General features: G+C 60.3%; 1 protein-coding gene across 4 annotated transcripts; it reads right to left on the minus strand.

Annotated features, from left to right (window-relative positions):
- Positions 1 to 3,159: 3,159 nt before the first annotated feature.
- Positions 3,160 to 18,129, minus strand: MAX (MYC associated factor X). Of its 4 annotated transcripts, none has more exons than XM_038407104.2 (5): positions 17,915 to 18,123; positions 17,746 to 17,772; positions 9,918 to 10,025; positions 5,264 to 5,393; positions 3,160 to 4,333 (listed from the first exon to the last, which is right to left on the minus strand). In XM_038407104.2, exons 1-5 carry the CDS (start codon positions 17,948 to 17,950, stop codon positions 4,146 to 4,148), a joined length of 489 nt encoding a protein of 162 aa, XP_038263032.1. In that variant the 5' UTR covers positions 17,951 to 18,123; the 3' UTR covers positions 3,160 to 4,145. The 4 variants fall into 4 exon arrangements, with proteins under 4 accessions (XP_038263032.1, XP_038263029.1, XP_038263031.1 ...); XM_038407101.2 differs by having other exon boundaries at positions 5,264 to 5,387; positions 17,915 to 18,122; XM_038407103.2 differs by lacking the exon at positions 17,746 to 17,772 and having other exon boundaries at positions 5,264 to 5,387; positions 17,915 to 18,129.
- Positions 18,130 to 18,396: the final 267 nt, after the last annotated feature.

The following is an 18,396-nucleotide window of genomic DNA, read 5'->3' on the forward strand; positions in this document are numbered from 1 at the left end:
CCCCTGGGGGTTTCCTTGGCACCACACTAAATCGGCCTGAGCTGCTGCCATCCAGCCTGGCCAGTGCAGGCCTGGCCCTGCCCCATGACGCTACCTGGGAGCAGGCATGAGGCCTGTTCACAATTAACACCGCGGGAAGAGAGGGAGGCTGGTGCCACAGGGCCTGCTTGCATGATACCGGCTAAACCTTGGTTTGGCACCGGGACGAGGGGCAGAACAGAGGCGGTCGCTCCAGTGGTCTGCAATGCTCCAGGTAGCAGAGTCCCTGCTGCTGCGTGCCCTGCATGGAACAGGAAACCCAGCGGGAGGCTAGTAAGGGGACAGGACTGAAATGGGCAGCAGCCCTATTCCCCTGCAGATGAGCCTTCCCTCACCGGGTCTTGTGGGGTGATTCTGCCAACATGGTTATTAAACCTTTTCTTGCTGCCTCCTCGTCTCCAGGGCAGGGTGCACCAAGCCAACCCATGGCTCAGCTGGTCTGCCCATGGCATCCTGGCTCTGCGGCGAGAGGGGCCAAATCCTGGCACTGCTGCAGGCTAGGGGTGGACCAGCATGATGGGGCAACACCTAGGATGGGGCATCCCTGGGGCTCAGGGACAGGGCAGCTTGGCACCCAGCTGTGGGCAGGATAGGTGCTGAGGGCCTAGCGTTAGCTGTAGGGCGAGGGGGAAGTGGTGGGGGTCTCATGCCCAAGGGGGCACTGGGCACTCAAGTCCCTGTGTGGCTCTAGCTTGGGCCTAGTAGCTCAGGTCTTCAGTGCAAGATGGAGCACTGCAGGCTCAGCCCTGCAGCCACAGGGGTCACACCCCTAAGCTTCCCATGAGTGGGCTGCGTGTCGCAGCAGGATGGGACGGTGCAGTGGTGCTGCACAGGGGCTCTGATGAGCTCCGGGGGCAAGGGCCGGGGTTCCTTGTTTAAAAGAGCAGCATTTCAGCCATATTAGGCCGGCTGCCTCTGCATGAAGCAGCAGACGGCTTCCAGGAAGTGAGGGGTGGGTAGATTAGTGACCCTAGCCAAGGAGAAGGGCTAGGTTCTGCCCCTGGGCCCAGCGCCACAGTGGTATTGCAGCATCTAACACCTATGGACACCCCAGGGGTGGCAAGTTTGTAGAAATTTTGGTGGTGTCCAGAACCCACCCCTGCCCATGGCTCTGGGAGGGAGTTTGGGGATGGGAGGGGGTGCAGGGGTGAGGGCTTTGGCTGCAGCAGAGAGGTGTAGGGTATGGGAGGGACTCAGGGCAAGTGTAGGGGTTGAGGGCTCTGGGGTTGGGAATGGGGTTTGGGGTGTGGGCTCTGGCTGGTGATAAGGTGTTTGGGGTGCTGGAGGAGCTCAGGACTGGGGTAGAGGGTGTAGTATGGGGGTGAAAGCTCTGGCAGGGGGTGTGGGCTCAGGGGTGAAGCAGGGCTGGGGGTGAGTTTGGGGTACAGGCAGGCTGCTCCAGGACAGGGGCCAGAGAGGAGGACTCCCCCAGCCCTTTCCCTGCTGGCAGCAGTGAGCTCTGGGGGAGGAGCCCCCCTTTCCCACTCACCCCCACCACTGTTGCTGCATGTGCTCCTAGGGCCCCTCTCAGGTCCGGGAATCTCCCTCGCCTCCCCCCATGGGGGGTGGGGGGTGCTGCGTGCACCTCCTCCCCTGCTGTTGCCCCTGACTGTAGCCTCACTGGGGGTGAGGGATAGGGCTGCCTCCTTGCCCAGCGTGGGGCAGGAGCAATGACTGTGGGCGGAGGGGCCCCCTGTGCTGCTGGAGGGTCCTGCCGGAAAAGGGAAGGGTCTGAGGTGGAAGGGCAGGCTCAGTCTGCCCTGGCAGTGGAGGTGGGGGACACTAAGACCCTGCAGCAGCAGTTGCTGCAGGGAGGCAGCATGGAAGAGGTGGAGGCAGGGATGCTCTGCTCCGGGGCTGGGGGGGCCAGGGAGACACTTGGGGGTGGCACATGGGCCCAGGGGGAACACCTGGCCCCGGGGCTCTGAATATTGCTGGTGCTAAGGCACCACATGGAGATACAACTCCCTGCCCCTGCCCCAGGGAAGGTAGGGGGAGGCGGGGGGGATCCCCTCCTCCCCCCATGCCTTGCTGCAGCATGGCGGCTTCAGTAAATAACCCCCCCACAGCACAGCAGCAGCTACCTGCGGTGCTGTTATCAGAGGGCCCCATTCCAGCAGGTGCTGCACAGACACGGTGAGAAACAGGCCCTGCCTTGACTGCGCTCCGGGCAGGGTTGTGAGGACAGAACTGTTGGGGATGGGGGTGCATTGGGCAGGGGGCAACTCCCCCCTAGTCCTGCCCTCCCAGCACAATGGGCACTGGCCTTGGTGCCCTCCCAGGGCCAGCCCCTCATCAGTGGTTCTCACTCTTCCCTTGCCCCGCTGTGACTCCCAGCCCCACACTGCTGCCCCTCCTGCCCTACATCAAGCATGGCCTGGCAGCTGAGTGAGCATGGGCCAGGGGAGCTAAGACCATGGGCCAAAGGCCCCAGCAATGCCTGGGCCCCAGCGGGCCAATCCTGGGACCCCCCCCGGCCCAAGGAAGCAAGCTGGTGCTGCTGCCATTCCTGGCACCAGCCTGGGGCTGAGCACCCTCCCACCAGCCACACTCCACGCCCACAGCCCAGCTGGCTCTGCCGCCCACCCTGCAGATGGGCCAATTCCTGCAGCCCCTGCTCTTCTCCCTCTGTGCCTAGCAGAGGAGCCAACCAGCTTGTGGCCTAGCAGCCAGGGCCTTGGCCAGGCACTCAGGAGACCTGGGTTCTATTCCCAGCTCTGTCCGGACACCATAGGGCAAGACCCTTCCTCTGCCCCCTGCCTCAGTGGTGAAATGAGGACAGTGCTACTGACCTGCTTTGAGGGGGATGGAGGAAAAGAGCTGGATGTTCACACTCGTTCTGGAGTTCAGCCCACAGAACTGGCCCATGCCCAATTCACTACAGCCCAACAGGCAGGGGCAGCCTGATGCCAAAACATCACCCCCCACTCCTCTAGCGCTGGGGTTAGCTGGGCATCCCAGCACCCAGAGGTGTTTTCAGCATGCCCAACATCTGCAAAAAGGTAGAGCAGCCGCCCAGCTCCGGGGCTGTTTCCTACTAGGAGTGTGGAGGGCAGCCTGGCAAAGCACCTTCTCCCTTGGAGGCAGGGATGCCGGCAAGAAAACGCTGCCACCAACAGGAAGGATAAAATAAGATTTTTATTTATAGTCTCATAGTAAAGGGGAAGCCTCAACTTGCAAGACACTTCTTGGGCAGTATGTACAACATACTTCAGCTCCGCTGGAGGGAGCCAGGCCCTGGCCAGGGAGCCTGCTACACGGTGTGCACTAGAGATCAGAGAACGCCACGAACCGGGGACGGGGGAGCAGGGAGAAGACAGGACGGAGAGAGAGGGACAGACACACACACAAACACACACACACGCGCTGGCCGTCGCCAGGCCTAGCCCCGGTGCCCCCTTCGCGTCCCGCTGGGATGGAGCCCAGCTGCCCTGGGGCGAGGCCAGCACCACGCAGCCGATATTAGTACCAGCTCTAATGCTTGGGGTGTATTTACATCTGAAAGGCGGGCGGCTGAGGGATGCCCACGCGCAAGGAAATTTGATCATTACTTTACGAATCTGTCACCTGGGCCCCCGGGGGGCAGCGGCAGAGTTGGGCCGGATCGAACCAAGAGCAGGAAATAAATAGCAATTCATCACCATTCACCCTGGATAAAAAACTCCTCCCCTCCTCCACGCATCACAGCGGGAGGCCGGACGCCTGGCTTCTGCCAGGGCAGCGTGGGGCCCTTCCCGAACGGCGAGGAGAGGCTGGCTCGGGGCGCGCCCGACGGGCACCGCTGCTCTCTGCCCCTCCCCCCAGCGGCTCAGATTCACGGGGCGCGTTAGTATAAATAGAAACACTCGTAGAAAATCGACCGGGCGACTCGCGGGGGCGTCTCCTCAGAGCCGAGCGCTGCCCAGAGTCTATCCAAGGGCCGTGCGCCCGGCTGGCCCCCAGAGGAAACGCTGCCGAGCCGGGACCGGCGGGGCGGGGCGGGGCGGGGCGGGGCAGAAAGCTGCAGTCCGAGAGCCTCTACTAGAGAAGGGAGAGTCCTTACAGAGCGGGCGGGCAGGGGCTAACGGCGCCAGGGCAGCCGGGGCCAGTCCGTCGCTGCCAGGCGTCTAGCTGGCCTCCATGCGCAGTTTCTTTCGGCTCTGAGGCTCGTCCGGCTCCGACTCAGAGCTGGAGTCGGAGCCGCCGTCGAAGGCGGAGATGGCGCTGCCCTTGGGGTTTGTGTAGAGGCTGCTGTCCGACGAGGAGTAGTTGGCTTGCAGCTGGGCACTCGACCGCGCCTTCTCCAGCGCCCGGACTGCGGGGAGAGGGGACAGTGTCAGGGGGCCCCTGCCAGCCCAGGGGACGGCAGCGCCCAGACCCGAGGCTCTGACCGCGGCAATCGCTGCCTGCCAAGGCTGGGCCAGCCCAGTCCCCAACACAGGCCAGGGTGGCCTGAGCAGCCTCAGGAAGCTGGAGTGAAATGACCCACAGCTGAGGCCACACCACAGGGTCATGGCCAGCAAGGCGCCCTGACCCCCTGCCACGCACAGTCACGGGCCCGAGGACAGAGAACTCCAGAGCCCACTCAGCTCCAGCCAAGACCTGCCACCCAGTGCCGGCAGAGAGCCCAAGGCTAAGATGTGGGGCAGGTCCCCTCACCAAGTGCTGGCAGAGAGCCAGGTGGCCCAGGGCTAAGATGTGGGGCAGGTCCCCTCACCCAGTGCCGGCAGAGAGCCAGGTGGCCCAGGGCTAAGATGTGGGGCAGGTCCCCTCACCCAGTGCCGGCAGAGAGCCAGGTGGCTCAGGGCTAAGATGTGGGGCAGGTCCCCTCACCCCACACCCACAATGCTGTCAGGGCCGAGACATGGAGCAGATCCCCCCACCCCACACCCAGTGCCAGCAGGGAGCTGGGCGGCCTTGGCGTGATCCCCATTTATTTAGCTCTTTTCACTCTGCAATGAAGCCCCCCAACAATCTCCACCAGACAGGCTCCCCAGTCCCAACCTGATTACATCTTCCCACCCAATCCCCCAAGTCCTCCTCTGCCCCCACCCCAGAGCCCAGCGGTCTTGGCTGTTCGGACTGGGGAAACCCAGTGCCAGGGCAACAAGCACCCCCCCACCCCGCCCCTGCCCAGCAGCTGTGCGCTGCGGATCCAGCAGGGGCACAGGCAGACTACGAAATGCCCAGGGCCCAGGTGCATCAAGCACCCCCTGCCCGAGACCCGCGGGTGCTGCCCGCTCACCTTGCTGCTCCAGCAGCGCGTTCTGGCGCTTGAGGTCGTCGATGTCCTGCTGGTGCGTGTGGTTTTTCCGGCGCATGTACTGGATGTACTCGGTGGCTTTGTCGAGGATTTGGGCCCGGGATGCCTGTTGCAATAGTAGGAAAAAACATAACAAAATAAAGACCTAGTTCATGGGGGGGGGCTCCCGGGCCCCTCCTCCCCGCCAGGGGGACAGGCCCCACAGCTTGGCAGGCCTAGGCATGGAGCAGGTGGTGTGAGCGGCTCAGCCGGAGCCTGTGGTAAGACTAAGCCCATCGCAGGGGGGAGCCCCTGCAAGTGTGCACGACACAGTGACGCTACCTGAGTCTGCAGAGAGCCTGAGCCCATCGCTGGGGACGGGAAGGAGGGAGCTGCCCTGGGAGTGCACAACACAGTGACCATATCTCAGCTTGCCCTCGGCTGGGCCCTGGCCCTGGGGCAGGAGGGGTGCTATGTGCGCCTGCACTGGTGTGGAGCAGTGGCTGGCATTGCTCGGGAAGCCAACTAGACCCTGGCGGAGACGGTGCGTGCAACAGTAGCTACGAGTGTGGCTCCCACACTGGTAATACAGGTCGGAATGAGGGCCCGGTAGAGCACTATGCTGCAGCCCAGATGCACTAGGTGACAATACTTGTTTCCTCATTTTTCTTTCCCAAAACCCTAGGAGGTTCTCCCCAAAGGCGCCATTAGAGGAATGGTACAGCTGCAAAATCAGCTGCCCCGGCCAACCGTAATGGGATTAAGGCTGCTGGCATCACCTTAACTCTGCCCTTCTGGCACATGCTGCAATGCAGTTGTTCATCACCTGATCAGCCTCACTTGGTGCCCAGGAGGGACACTGCCCAGCAGGGGAGGTAGTGATCCCCGTCCAAGGGGCAACCCCCTGGCCCTAGTCACCGTCAAAGCTGCACCAGAGGGTCGCTGGCATGGCAGAGTGCCTGACGACACTGAGCCACATGCCTGGGACCCACAGGCTCTTTGACATCTGGCAAACTGAGGCACAGATTATGCAGCCTGCATGGGGTCACTCACGGCATCTGAGGCTAGAAGCAGCTTTGCTGGGGACCCACTGCCTGAAGCCCAGCTCCATTCACTGCTGCTGCAGGGAGGGAGGGACAGGCCCAGGCTGGCCTCAGCTGCTGTCCAGCAGGCAAGCCGGAGGAGCTCACAGCTGCAAGTTAACAGCCTGGAGAATGAGGCACTGCACTAAGCCTGGCCCATCTCCACAGTCTGCACATGGGCGTCCCAGCAGTTCACCGCCACACGCCGAGCCGAGCTCAGCGCCGCTCGGAAGCTAAGCAGGATCTGGCCACGGTAGCCCTCAGATGGGAGACCGGAAAAGCTATCCCCAGCCTGCCTGAAGTGGAGCCAAGCGAGGGGAGTGTGGGGCTTGCGGAGGCCTCCTCCCCACCCAGGGGACCCACTCAATGCCCCCTGGGCATTTTGCACCTGAGCTAGGGGCACTCCCGCACATGGCCTGGCTGATCCCAGCCTGCTCCCCAGGACACAGTGTGCAGCACTTCCTGACACGTTGCTGGGCCTCCAGGGGGAGCAGGAGAAACCCCTGCGTTCAGGTTGACTGACCTTTACCATTATAATCCCTTGTTTTCATTTGCTTGCAACTCCAGCCCAGTTTAAGGGCTCAGGCTGACATTTCCCAGATTTGGCCTCTAGTTCCAGTTGAGTGGTTTTGGGAAGGCAGCAAAACCAGCAAGTTTTGACAAGGCTAAACACTTTTTCCCAGTTTCCCTGTGGGCATCTCCCCGGTCTAGTGGAGGAACCAGATATATGGACCGTTCGCCATCCCTATGAAAGCGAGTTCAGTTCAGCCACGTTGTTCGACTCTCCCAAGCCATAAATAAGCCACAGAAAAACCTCCCTGTGCTCACAATCAGGAAAACACATTGGATGCTCGCACTCAGTCTCCTGCGCGCTCCAGCTGCCTACACCCAGCCCCGGCTGGATCGTAGCCACATGACAGACAGAGCTAAAGCAAAACAAATCATGACCTGCCAGCTTCTCTTCAATAACCTTGGGCCTAGAGGAAGGTGCACTGGGTTGGGAGCCAGGAGCTCCGGTCCCTTCTCTATCTGACTGGTGTTAATTCTATGCCCTTACTGAGCAAGGCCCTTGCTTTAGGGAGCAATCAAGCATGGGTTCTCCTCATTTGACAGGAGAGGCAATGAGGATTTGAGGGAGCACAGTCACTTCTGGCACAGGTGGACAGAGAAGCCAGGTCTCAGTGCCTCTCACAAAGCAGCTGCCAAATCTAGGTACAGGTTCCTATAAGAAACTGCTCCCGCAGAGCCACCTGTGAGGACCACAGATGAAAGAGCCCGATGTAATTTCAATGCCTCCTCTAAACGGCACCCAGGAGTCCTGACTTCGCCCCTGCCAGCCATTGAGCCATACTCCCCACTCAGAAAGCCTAGTTCCCAGCAGTTCATTTGTGCCTAGCAATCACCTGCATAACCCACTGGCAGAGTGCATCACATCACCCTCTGGGGGCTGGTGTGAGGATAACCGTTTCCTTCCGAGAGCGGTGAGTGGAGTTACTCCTCTGGGCTGCGGACAAGATGGTCTCAGGTTCGAGCCCAGCCGATGACCCAGGTGAACATATTACAGTTACACAGGATGGGGTTCTCTTGTTGGATCACTTGAAAACACAGTAGGGAATTCCAAATCTGAGCTCTGCATGGAGGAGTAACACTCAACACCTCTCTCTGCTGAGACAGCATCACCCCAGCAACTCCCCAGTGAGATTTCCAAAAGCGGGGGCCTCCCATGGGGTTCCTACCTCCGGATTTCAGCAGCCCAGCAAGTGGCCTGACTTGCTATGCTAAGCAAGAGGCTGTGAGGAGCAGTGCCACAAATCAGGGCCTCGGTAAGGACTCAGGAGCCAACTGCAGGCCCCCGTTCTCAGCCCAAGCCTGAATGAGGAAGGGTGGGTCTGACCAGGGCTGCAATACAGCGTCATTGACCTGACTGCACCCAGGAATGCTGGCTAGCAGGACATGTGCTTGGCCTGGAGCCTCCAAATAGCTCTGGCCTTTCCAAAGAGCTGGGTCTGCACTTCTTCATTCTTTCCACAGACCTCTGACGGAGAGCTAGCTCCACCCGTAGTCTGAAGGGACCCACGGCTCTCCTTAGACTCCTAGCTTGGTGCTAGCGCGGACTCCCTTTGAAACAAAAAACGGCAGAAGGTAGGTCAGCAGTCAAGAGCCTGGCTTTTCCAACCCATGGGGCCTCCTCCTGGGAGCCCCCAGCTCTCCTGTGCCAGCCGACCCAGAGGAACAGGAGGCCAGAAGAACTGGGTGCCAGAGACCAGGGCAGGGCAGAGGCAGGCGGTGTCCTGGGCAGGTCTGGGGGGGGGAACAGGATGGCGCCATAGTAAGGGAGCAGGGTGCTGTACGGCAGGTCCAAACCCGAAGCAGTTCTGCGCCCCGGCCATTCTCAGGGCAGCATGATCCTGCCCGCTGACCCAGTGTCACCAGCTGCCTGCCCGAGGCTGGAGACAGCACAGCCGGCCTTAGGGAAGCCCCTTTATTACGTGTCCGGCACTAAGACGTCTCATGAGAGATGGGCCCTGCCCAGGCAGCTGCTGCCCTGGGCGCAAGGCTTGCCCACAGCAGGCCAGAAGACACCTGCCTATGTCAAGGCTCCCAGTCTCCAGCGCAGGAGCCTTTGCCACTGTCTCCTGGGCCATGCGGCCCAGACACCCAAGGCTGCCACCAGGCAGGCCACAGCCCGGCACCGGGTCTCCGCCAGGGGAAGGCGGGCTGACTTGTGAACGAGTTGGGCGACTTGAAGTGTTTGGGCATCAAACTGTGCCGGGACAGTCCCAGTGCCAGACCAAGTCTCCATGTGGTGGGGAGACCACGTGTGGACAGCAGGAGGAGCAAGCCCTGCCCGCAGCCTGCCCCAGCGAGGTGTTGGATGAGCACCAGCCCAGCAGGGCACAGCCACGGCTGCGGGCAGACAGAGGAGGGAATTCTGGGCCCAAAAGGGACAGACCAGCAGCTCTGGAGGACAGCAGGGTGCTCTGCCGACAGACACGGTGCACTGCCGGCCGGGAGGCATGGCAGGACAGGCAGCGCTCATTCCTCCCCGACCCCTCAGACCATGGGATCTAGGCAACAATGCAACTCTCCTAGCAACACCATTGTACAGTTTCTCCCTCAGATCAACCTACCACGCCGACCTCTGTGCCTTTCCTCCGGAGTCTGGCTCTGCTCCCCTACCTCGTCTGGGATACCCATTGGTGCGCCAGGGCCCCTCTGTGTCGATCCACTTAGGATACCAGCCTGCGACAGCCACCAGCCCTGGCGCCCTGATCTCTTAGCTCAAGCAGGAGCAGCTCAGGCTTCCAGCTCTGGAGGGCCCTGGTTTGATCCCCGATGCGTCAGCGGCTGTCACATCTCCTCAGAGGCCCCCCCATCCCTGGTATTGAGGCACCCAGCACAGAAAACACCCCAGGTGCCTCCCTGCACTGGGGATCTCAGCCCGCAGCAGCACTCACGCGGGGTGGGTCTCACTCTTGGCCCATGTCTCTAAGCCCGGGCTGCTGGGTGGCCGGCAGAGCGTGTGCAGGAGGAAGCCGGGCCAGGCTGGGGGCTAGCTCTCTCAGTAAACTCACCTTCTCTCCCTGGAGGGACGGGACGGAGTCCCGCAGACTGTGGAAGCTGTCTTTGATGTGGTCCCTGCGCTTGCGCTCCAGCGCGTTGTGGTGCGCCCTCTTGTCAGCCTGCAAGAAAAGGACACAGAGACGGGGTGTTAGGGACCTTCAGCCTGGCCCAGCGGGGAGGGCACCGGCGGCACCGGGATGGCGCTGCGCTCGGGGGGCAGCGGTCTCTGGAGCGCGGCCCTGCTGGATGCAAAGAAAGAGAGGGAGGAACAAGAGCAGTGGCGGCAGCAGCCAAGGTAGCTGGAGTCAGGAGTGCAGAGGAAGAGCTGTCATCCAGGCAGGAAGAGGCCCCGCCCCCACGGTCACAACCAACCAGGATCATTCGGTGACTGAAGCGAAGGGCCAGTGCAGATCACGCCCCTAGGTGGCATCCCCTGGGAAGGTCCAGGTGCCACCAGAGACGTCAGCCCCAGCAACAGGTCGGGCCAGCACGCCGAGCTTCGGCACCAGATACCCGAGGAGTCAAGGGGGGAAAAAAATCAGACTCAGCTGGGAACCTCCGGGGCCGGACAGACTCCCATTCTCTCCTCCCACCTCTGCCCACACTGGTGGGGCTGCAGGAGGCTCTAGGACCACCCAGCTTCCTCCTCCGTCACCTCAAACCCCAACCACTCCTCACAACCTGCGCACCACAGGCATCGCCGTGCCCGGCAGGTCCCTTACATTCCAGGGGCAGATGGCACCATGAGATCATCGCGTCTGGCCTCTGAATGGGATGCCAGGTGCCATGCTGGCATGGGCACCGGTTTCCCTCACAACCCATTTCTCTGGTAGCCTCACGTGCCCACAGATTCCGGTCACCTTCCTGTGCTGACTCGGGTACAGGATGGAGAGCAGGTGGCACGTGCTGGCAACACACCAAGACGGGCTTGGGGGAGGTAGTTCCCGAGGTGAGCTGGCACCGGCAGGGGCTAGGAGACAAGTATGCAGCATTCTTACCAGGCCCAAATGCCACCTGGTACTACAGCCTAGGCAACCTACCCATTCACTGGCATGACTACGCCAGGGCCCCCGCTGCCAGGGCATCAGGGCCACAGCGTGCCCGAACCTACAGGCTGGGCACTGCCATTGCCGCTCCAGCTGTGTGCTGGATCCACTTAGCAAAGATCTGAGCTCTCAGGCCTGGGGCCTGAAAACCAAAGTCCCTCCTCTCCTCCCAGCACAGGCAGGCAGACACCCTGCCATCAGCTCCCCGGGGGACCAGCAACCGGCCAGCTTCTGCTCTTCACAAGGCCTTTGACTAGAGCTCTCCGTGCCAGCTGTTCTCGGAGAAGGCACAGTGCCACACCTACCCTGGGCTATTACTGCGGGCAGGGGAAACGCAGAGGCCAGCTGCCCCCTAATCATCTAGCGCTAGGGGTTTCAGTACGGCCACGCAGGCGCTCTGTCTTACGAAGAGTCGGCCCCAACAGCAGCCTATCAGGAAAAGAGGTACAGCTAACCCCTCCTGCCTTCCAGGGGCCAGGCCTGCCCCTTGGCCATCCGCAAAGAGCCGCATTGGAGACCCAGGCTGAACTGGTCCCTTGACTGGCATGCGGGGGGCCGTGTGCTCCCTCCAAGCTGGGCTATTTGTATGCAGATCACTTTCCCCAGCCTCCGTGGTGCTGGCAAGCAGCTGCAGCCCACGATAAGTCAAATTCAGTCATTTTGGGCTCCCCCACTCCCCGGGAACTCGCCCAGCTCAGCCCCTCCCAGCCCTGGCAGCAGCACAAAGGGGCAGCTGTGCTGGGAGCTTCTCCCCAACCAAAGCAGAGCCTCTGTCCCGTGCCTGGGTGAACACAGCCAGGCTGGACGTTCCAGTCCTGGGAGCCAGGGCCGTTACCCCGCCTCTGGGGGCCGTACAAAGGCAGAGCCGGGAGAACTAGGCAGGCACAAAGCCGCCGGCAGCTGCCGTGCACTCAGTCTCAGCAGCTGAGCAGCACCAGGAGTGAATGGCTGGAGAAGAATATGGCCATTGACCATTCAGCAGAAGCACTGGTTTTCCATCTGGCTTGGTTCCCAGCCAGCTCTGGAAGCTGGCTTGACGACGCAGGCAGTGGTTTTGGCTGACGGGTGCAGACCCAGAGCTAGAAGGCTGCTGAGCTTGCAGCAGAGAAGCTTGCTGGGACGGGGGTACCAGCAGAACAAAAATCCCCCCCATACAAGGGCTGTAACGTGTAGCAACTGAGACATGGGGATGGCCCAGCAAACAGCATCATCCACACCCTGGATAATTGCAGTGTGGGAGCAGCGAGCCCTAAGCCCAGATAAGAGCGAAGTGAAAGCAGCATCAGGCTCTGCCACAACCCGCTGATGGAGAGGATGCAAGACTGGCTCTTATCCGTACAGCTCCACTTGGCACAAGCCGTGCCTGGTGCCAAGCGAGGCCCACGTGACAACACTACCCCATTCATCGGCCAGCATGGCCTGCAGCCACGTGACTCTCCATTAGTGCTTCTTAGCTCCCTTCCCGGGCTGGCAGGTGCTGCAGAGGATCTCAGCTTCAGCTGGCCCCGCGGTGCCTTGGTGCGGACTGCCAGCACCTGCACAGCCTGGCCTTGGGGCACACGCTCGCAAGAGGAAGAAAAATACCAAACCCCTGGCACCTCACCCCCACCATTCAGACCCTGGCTCAGACATATGGCTGGATGGCCCTGGGCTCCGCTCTGTCTTTAAGAGTCACAATCACTGGAAAAGCAGGGCTCTACCTAGACATCCTTCGACAGTGAGGAGAGCAAATCTCAGAACAGCCAGGCTCACAGCCCGCAGGCCACATGCAGCCAGCACCCCAACGGAGAGGGCGAGCAGTGGACACAGCAGCCTGTGGAATCTTTGTACTGCCCACCTGGCCTCTGCCAGCACATGCTTTCCACCCCCTCCATCAGGAGCAGACAGAGCACTCCAAGCTCCGATCACCCCACAGGCAACAGAAGACACTGCCCAACACAGCCCAATATAGGGGAGCCGGCTTGCCTGCAAAGCAGCTGAACCCTTAACAGAGGGGAAGAGTAAACCCAGGTCAAGTCATCTAATGACACCTGGTGGGAATAAAAACAAAGCTGCCTCCTTCCAGGTCATTCGAGGACAGGAGCCAGACCACACACTTAGTCAACATTCTCGATTAGCCAGCAACGCAAACGCATTCGCTCAGAACGCCAAGCCACTGGCCCCCAGGCCCTCGAGGAATGGAGCTGCCCACTGGGGACACGCGCTGAGGTGTCTCCTGCTTGTGACACAGAGAAGCCTCCGACTGGGCACCCTGGAAGCTGCTACGCTGCAAATCAACCAAAGATGTGGGAGAGCAAAACAGAGCCTGCCAGGAGACACCTGCACCAGTCTGAGCCGGGCAAGCCAGGGCCTGATCCTGGGCTTTACCCAGTTGGAGCAGATGCCACAAGGCGGCCCTTTAGGGGCTGCTTTTAAAAATCTTTCTTGAAATTGTCACTTTCCGTAGCCAGCCCCGCACGAACCAGGAACCAAATGGGTGCTTTTAAGGAACAATCTCTCAGTGACTATGACACTAGGCCCAGTACATCATGGATCATTTGTGCTAGGCCAAACGGGAGCAGCTATTTGCTCTAGCAACTTGAACCTCAATGTATCACGGCTTCCCAGCCCCTCTCCTGAGTAAGCTGTACTTTCCACAAACAGATCATTTCACAAGGCTCAAGAACTACCAGCAAGGGGATCGAAAGAACCATGCACAGCTCGACAGGAGACCATGCTTCTCCAGGCCGACAACCATACACAAGCCAAGCTCACGCTCCCAGGGGTTCTTCCACCAGCTGGCAAGGGAAGACAAAGGGACTCCCAAAGTCATTTGCTCCCAAGACTTATTTAAGGAAGCCTTTATCTAAAAAAAAACAACAAAAAACGTCTCATCCTAGCAACTCATAGCAAGCTGTCCAGAGCCAGCACTGAGTTTAGAGGCATTTAGAAGCTACAAGTTGCAAACTGGGCTCCAAGCCGTAAAAGCTAATTTACTGTTGGCATATTTGCTGCTTACTGTGGATCATTTCACTCCATCTGGACTGCGCAAACAGGCAGAATGTTTCCCGGCCTGCTTCTCCCACACTAGCAGGAGGCGAGCGAGTTAAGGGTACAACCGCTGCAGAGAAAGGTTTACAGCCAAAAAAGTTTTCACTGCAATTCAGAGAGATTCATAAACATGGCCACACAAATCAAGGCTTCAACTTTTAGGCCTACCCGGTAGTAGCTCTTTCTACACTGCCACCCTCTGGCTGAGACCTGAAATCCTTCCTGCTTCTTAAAAAAAGCAGTGACCACTTCCGTTTGAGCCATGTTTACTTATAGCTGTTACCAGAAACACAGAAGATTATGGAAACTGAAAGGCTAGAGGAAAGCATCCTAGACTTTCAGTTTCTTTTCTTTGGGCATTTGACAGCTGCTTGCCTTGTTCGGGTGGGTCTTTCGCACAGCAAGAGGCGTGAGAAATATTTTTTTAAAACAGGAAAATCTGGTAGTGAAACCAAATCCATCGGCAAGGGCCTTCCAGGCCAAACACAGCTAGCAGTTCCCTCAATTTGGTGGGGTGGCCCTTTCCCTCCTGAAGAGCAGAGCACACAAACCTGGGATTTCGAGCCAGTGAGCAAGATTTAATTTGATAATCCAGGAGTGAACAGAGATATATGGCCCACGAGCAATCTAGGAGGGTCCTTTTACACAGCCTAGGGACATGGTTCACCCACATGCACCATTCCCCAAAGGATTCAGGGAGCAACTGATTTATTGCAATCTTACTGATCTAGGCAAGGCCTGGTACAGGGATAAACATCCTTAGGAGTCCCACTGAGGGACACGAGAACAATATGGGATCTCCAACTATAAAACACCGGCACATGGCACCATCTAGGCAGACAACGAATTTCAAGACAAACCAAAGAATCGGACGGATAACCCCTTGGCACTGCTGATGCTCCACTAACGAGAAAGGCAACTGAAGGCAACTGCTAGCTGGTGATCACGAACCCACTTGGTTTAGTAATCTGACAACCCAAACTAAATCTCCTCTATCTGCCTCTTGCAATCCAGATTTTACAGACTAGATACCGCTAGAAACCTGACTGGAAAAAGGCTGCTGCTCCATGCAGAGGTGGCACCTCAGACAGCAACACAGCTGGGGAGACTAAGGGCCACCCCAACCAAACGCACAGGGATTTTTCAAAGAGCCAGCCAGGACTCCAAGACAGAGTGTTGTGTTTTCAGTGTCACCCATTCACATTAACCACCCCAAAGACGACAACTTCCCACTCAGTACTCATTCAATCTCTAGAGGCAGTGCAGGGATGGGGGGCAGGGTGGGAGGGGTCTGTACCACAACCCCACCTCGGCTGTACTCAAACCATTACCACAGAACAACTCCCTCCAAGCAGCCATTCCCAAACAAGACAATTGCCTTATGGGATGTCACAGAACCACAGCAGTTACACCTGCAATCCCTGACCCGAGCCCTGGGCAGGCTGCAGTGACCAAAGCTGTCCCCACACCAAGGAAGGGTGGACCCCAAAACGGGTTCTCTCCTCTGTGCTCAGTATACCACCACCTGCCAGGCCTGGGATCTCAGCCCAGTAATTCCATCATGCTCGAAGCTACTCCTCCATAGAGACGGGGGCCCCTCTCCCAAACCAACACAGCTCATGCTGCGTGTCCCCCACATCTTCCACCCACCCCAGACAGTCTACACTACCCACCTTTCCCATGCATGGCCTAGATCCCCCTGCACCTTTCCCCACCCTCACAACCCTACACACAATGAGCCCACATAGCCCAACTCTCCCCACACATACCCAGCCTACGTCCCCAGCCACACATGCCAGTTCTAGGTCCCCCCTCCAATTCCTCACACCCTGGCCTAGATCCCACACACCCCCAGCCTAGAACCTCTCCACATGCATGTGCCTGGCCTAGATTCTCCCCAATTTCCCCTACACACATGTCCAGCCTAGATCCCCCCACATACACTCAGCCAGCCTAGATCCCCCGACATACATGCAAGCAAGCCCAACTGGCCTAGATCCCTCCTCCTGCTCCTCCACATATATGCCTAGCCTAGATTCTCCACACACACCCCCAAACCTGGCCTAGATCCCCACCACCACTACTGCCATGTCTAGCCACAATCTCCTCCACATACACACACAGTGTAGATTCCCCTCCAACCCATGCACATCTGGCCTTGATCTCGATCCCACCCCCACCGTACACGCTCAGTCAAGATTCCCCTCCAAATCCTCCTTCACACATGCCCAGCCTAGATTCCCCTCCACACACACCCCTATCTAGCATGCCAGGTCTAGATTCCTCTCCACAACCCCCCCCCCCACTCAGGCTTGATCTTGATCCCACCTGGATCTCATACACACACTAGAGATGCCCCCTCCACCCTGCTCCTCTCATCTAAATCCCCATCTCACACACTGACCTCCCCCCAAACACACTGGGTCTATATCCTCCTTCCCACCCCATCTAGATTCCCACTCCACGTACACCTGCTACAGATGCCCCTTCCAGCCACCACTCTACACCTCCCTGATCTAGATCCCCCTTCCCAATCCATGCCCAACATGCCTGATCTAGATTCCCACCCCACCACAGATGATCCTTCCAATCCCACTCCACCCCTGGAGCACACGCGCCTGGCTGACCCTTCCCTGATGTAGATTTCAGCTCTAGATTCCCTATACACACCTCCTAGCTTGGCTCACCTGAGCCTGGCTCCCCCTGCCCTAGATCCCAGCCCCAGACCCTCCATACACACCTCCCGGCCTGGCTCCCCATACACACCTTCCAGCCTGACTCACCTGAGCCTGGCTCCCCCTGCCCTAGATCCCAGCCCCAGACCCTCCGTACACACCTCCCAGCCTGGCTCACCTGAGCCTGGCTCCCCCTGCCCTAGATCCCAGCCCCAGACCCTCCGTACACACCTCCCAGCCTGGCTCACCTGAGCCTGGCTCCCCCTGCCCTAGATCCCAGCCCCAGACCCTCCGTACACACCTCCCGGCCTGGCTCACCTGAGCCTGGCTCCCCCTGCTCTAGATCCCAGCCCCAGACCCTCGTACACACCTCCCAGCCTGACTCCCCATACACACCTCCCAGCCTGGCTCACCTGAGCCTGGCTCCCCCTGCCCTAGATCCCAGCCCCAGACCCTCCGTACACACCTCCCAGCCTGGCTCACCTGAGCCTGGCTCCCCCTGCCCTAGATCCCAGCCCCAGACCCTCCGTACACACCTCCCGGCCTGGCTCACCTGAGCCTGGCTCCCCCTGCCCTAGATCCCAGCCCCAGACCCTCCGTACACACCTCCCAGCCTGGCTCACCTGAGCCTGGCTCCCCCTGCCCTAGATCCCAGCCCCAGACCCTCCGTACACACCTCCCAGCCTGGCTCACCTGAGCCTGGCTCCCCCTGCCCTAGATCCCAGCCCCAGACCCTCCGTACACACCTCCCAGCCTGGCTCACCTGAGCCTGGCTCCCCCTGCCCTAGATCCCAGCCCCAGACCCTCCGTACACACCTCCCAGCCTGGCTCACCTGAGCCTGCGTCGAGTGCCCCAGCCTGGATCCCAACCCCTGATATCTCACAATACATGCCCGTCTCGGATCACATGAACTTAGAGCTAGCGCCAGCTGGGTCGGGTCCCCTAGATCCAGTCCCCGCGCACCCGGCCTGCCCCCCCCGACCCCCACCCTAGCGCTCACACCGGCGGGGCCTGGCTGCCCGGGCCGGGCCGGGCCGTGCCGTGCCGGGCGGGGGCAGGCGGTAAGCAAGGAAAGGCAGGCACGTACCGCAGACTGAAACCTCGGCTGCTCTTCCTGCAATAAGAGAGAGATAGAGAAACACACGCGTTACTGTCAGCGCCGCTGCCCGCGCCGAGCCGAGCCGAGCCGGGCCGGGCCGGGCCGGGCCGGGCCTGACACGGGCCGGGCCGCAGGGGGGGCAGGGGGCGCCACTCACGTCGCTCTCCACCTCGATGTCATCGTTGTCGCTCATGCTGCCGGGCCTCCGGGCGCTGCGAGCCGAGCCGAGCCGAGCCGAGCCGGGCGGGGCGCGGAGCGGGAGCCGCGGGCAGCGCAACAACAACAGCCCGCACCGCGCAGCCACCTCCCTCCCGCAGCCCCAGCAGCCGCGCCGCCGCCGCCTCCACCACCGTGCGCCGCCCCCCCGGCCACGTGACCGCCGCCGCCCCCGCGGGGCCTGCTGGGGGGTGGAGTTCGCTGGGGCGCGGGTGGCGCCGGTGTCCCAGCTCCGCGAACTACAAATCCCAGCGGGCCCCGCGCGGCCCTGTCTTCGGCCCCGGAGCCCCCTGCGGCGGCGGCGCGCTGCACGCCGGGGGCTGTAGTCTTGGGCAAGGAGGAAGGACTCCGCGGAGAAGAAGACACGTGGATAGGAGGCGGAGAGTGTGCGGAACCCCACCCTACTAACAACTCCACCATGGG

Source organism: Dermochelys coriacea, chromosome 6 (genome assembly GCF_009764565.3).
Source record: "Dermochelys coriacea isolate rDerCor1 chromosome 6, rDerCor1.pri.v4, whole genome shotgun sequence".
In the NCBI taxonomy this organism is placed as follows: Eukaryota; Metazoa; Chordata; order Testudines; family Dermochelyidae; genus Dermochelys; species Dermochelys coriacea.

Excerpts from the sequence above, each read along its gene's own strand:
- MAX (XM_038407104.2), bottom strand. The coding sequence starts at position 17,950 with ATGAGCGACAACGATGACATCGAGGTGGAGAGCGAC. Across the intron at positions 10,026-17,745 it reads AGCCGAGGTTTCAGTCTGCG|GCTGACAAGAGGGCGCACCA; the intron begins GTACGTGCCTGC and ends CTTTTCTTGCAG. Across the intron at positions 4,334-5,263 it reads CGCGCTGCTGGAGCAGCAAG|TCCGGGCGCTGGAGAAGGCG; the intron begins GTGAGCGGGCAG and ends CTCTCCCCGCAG.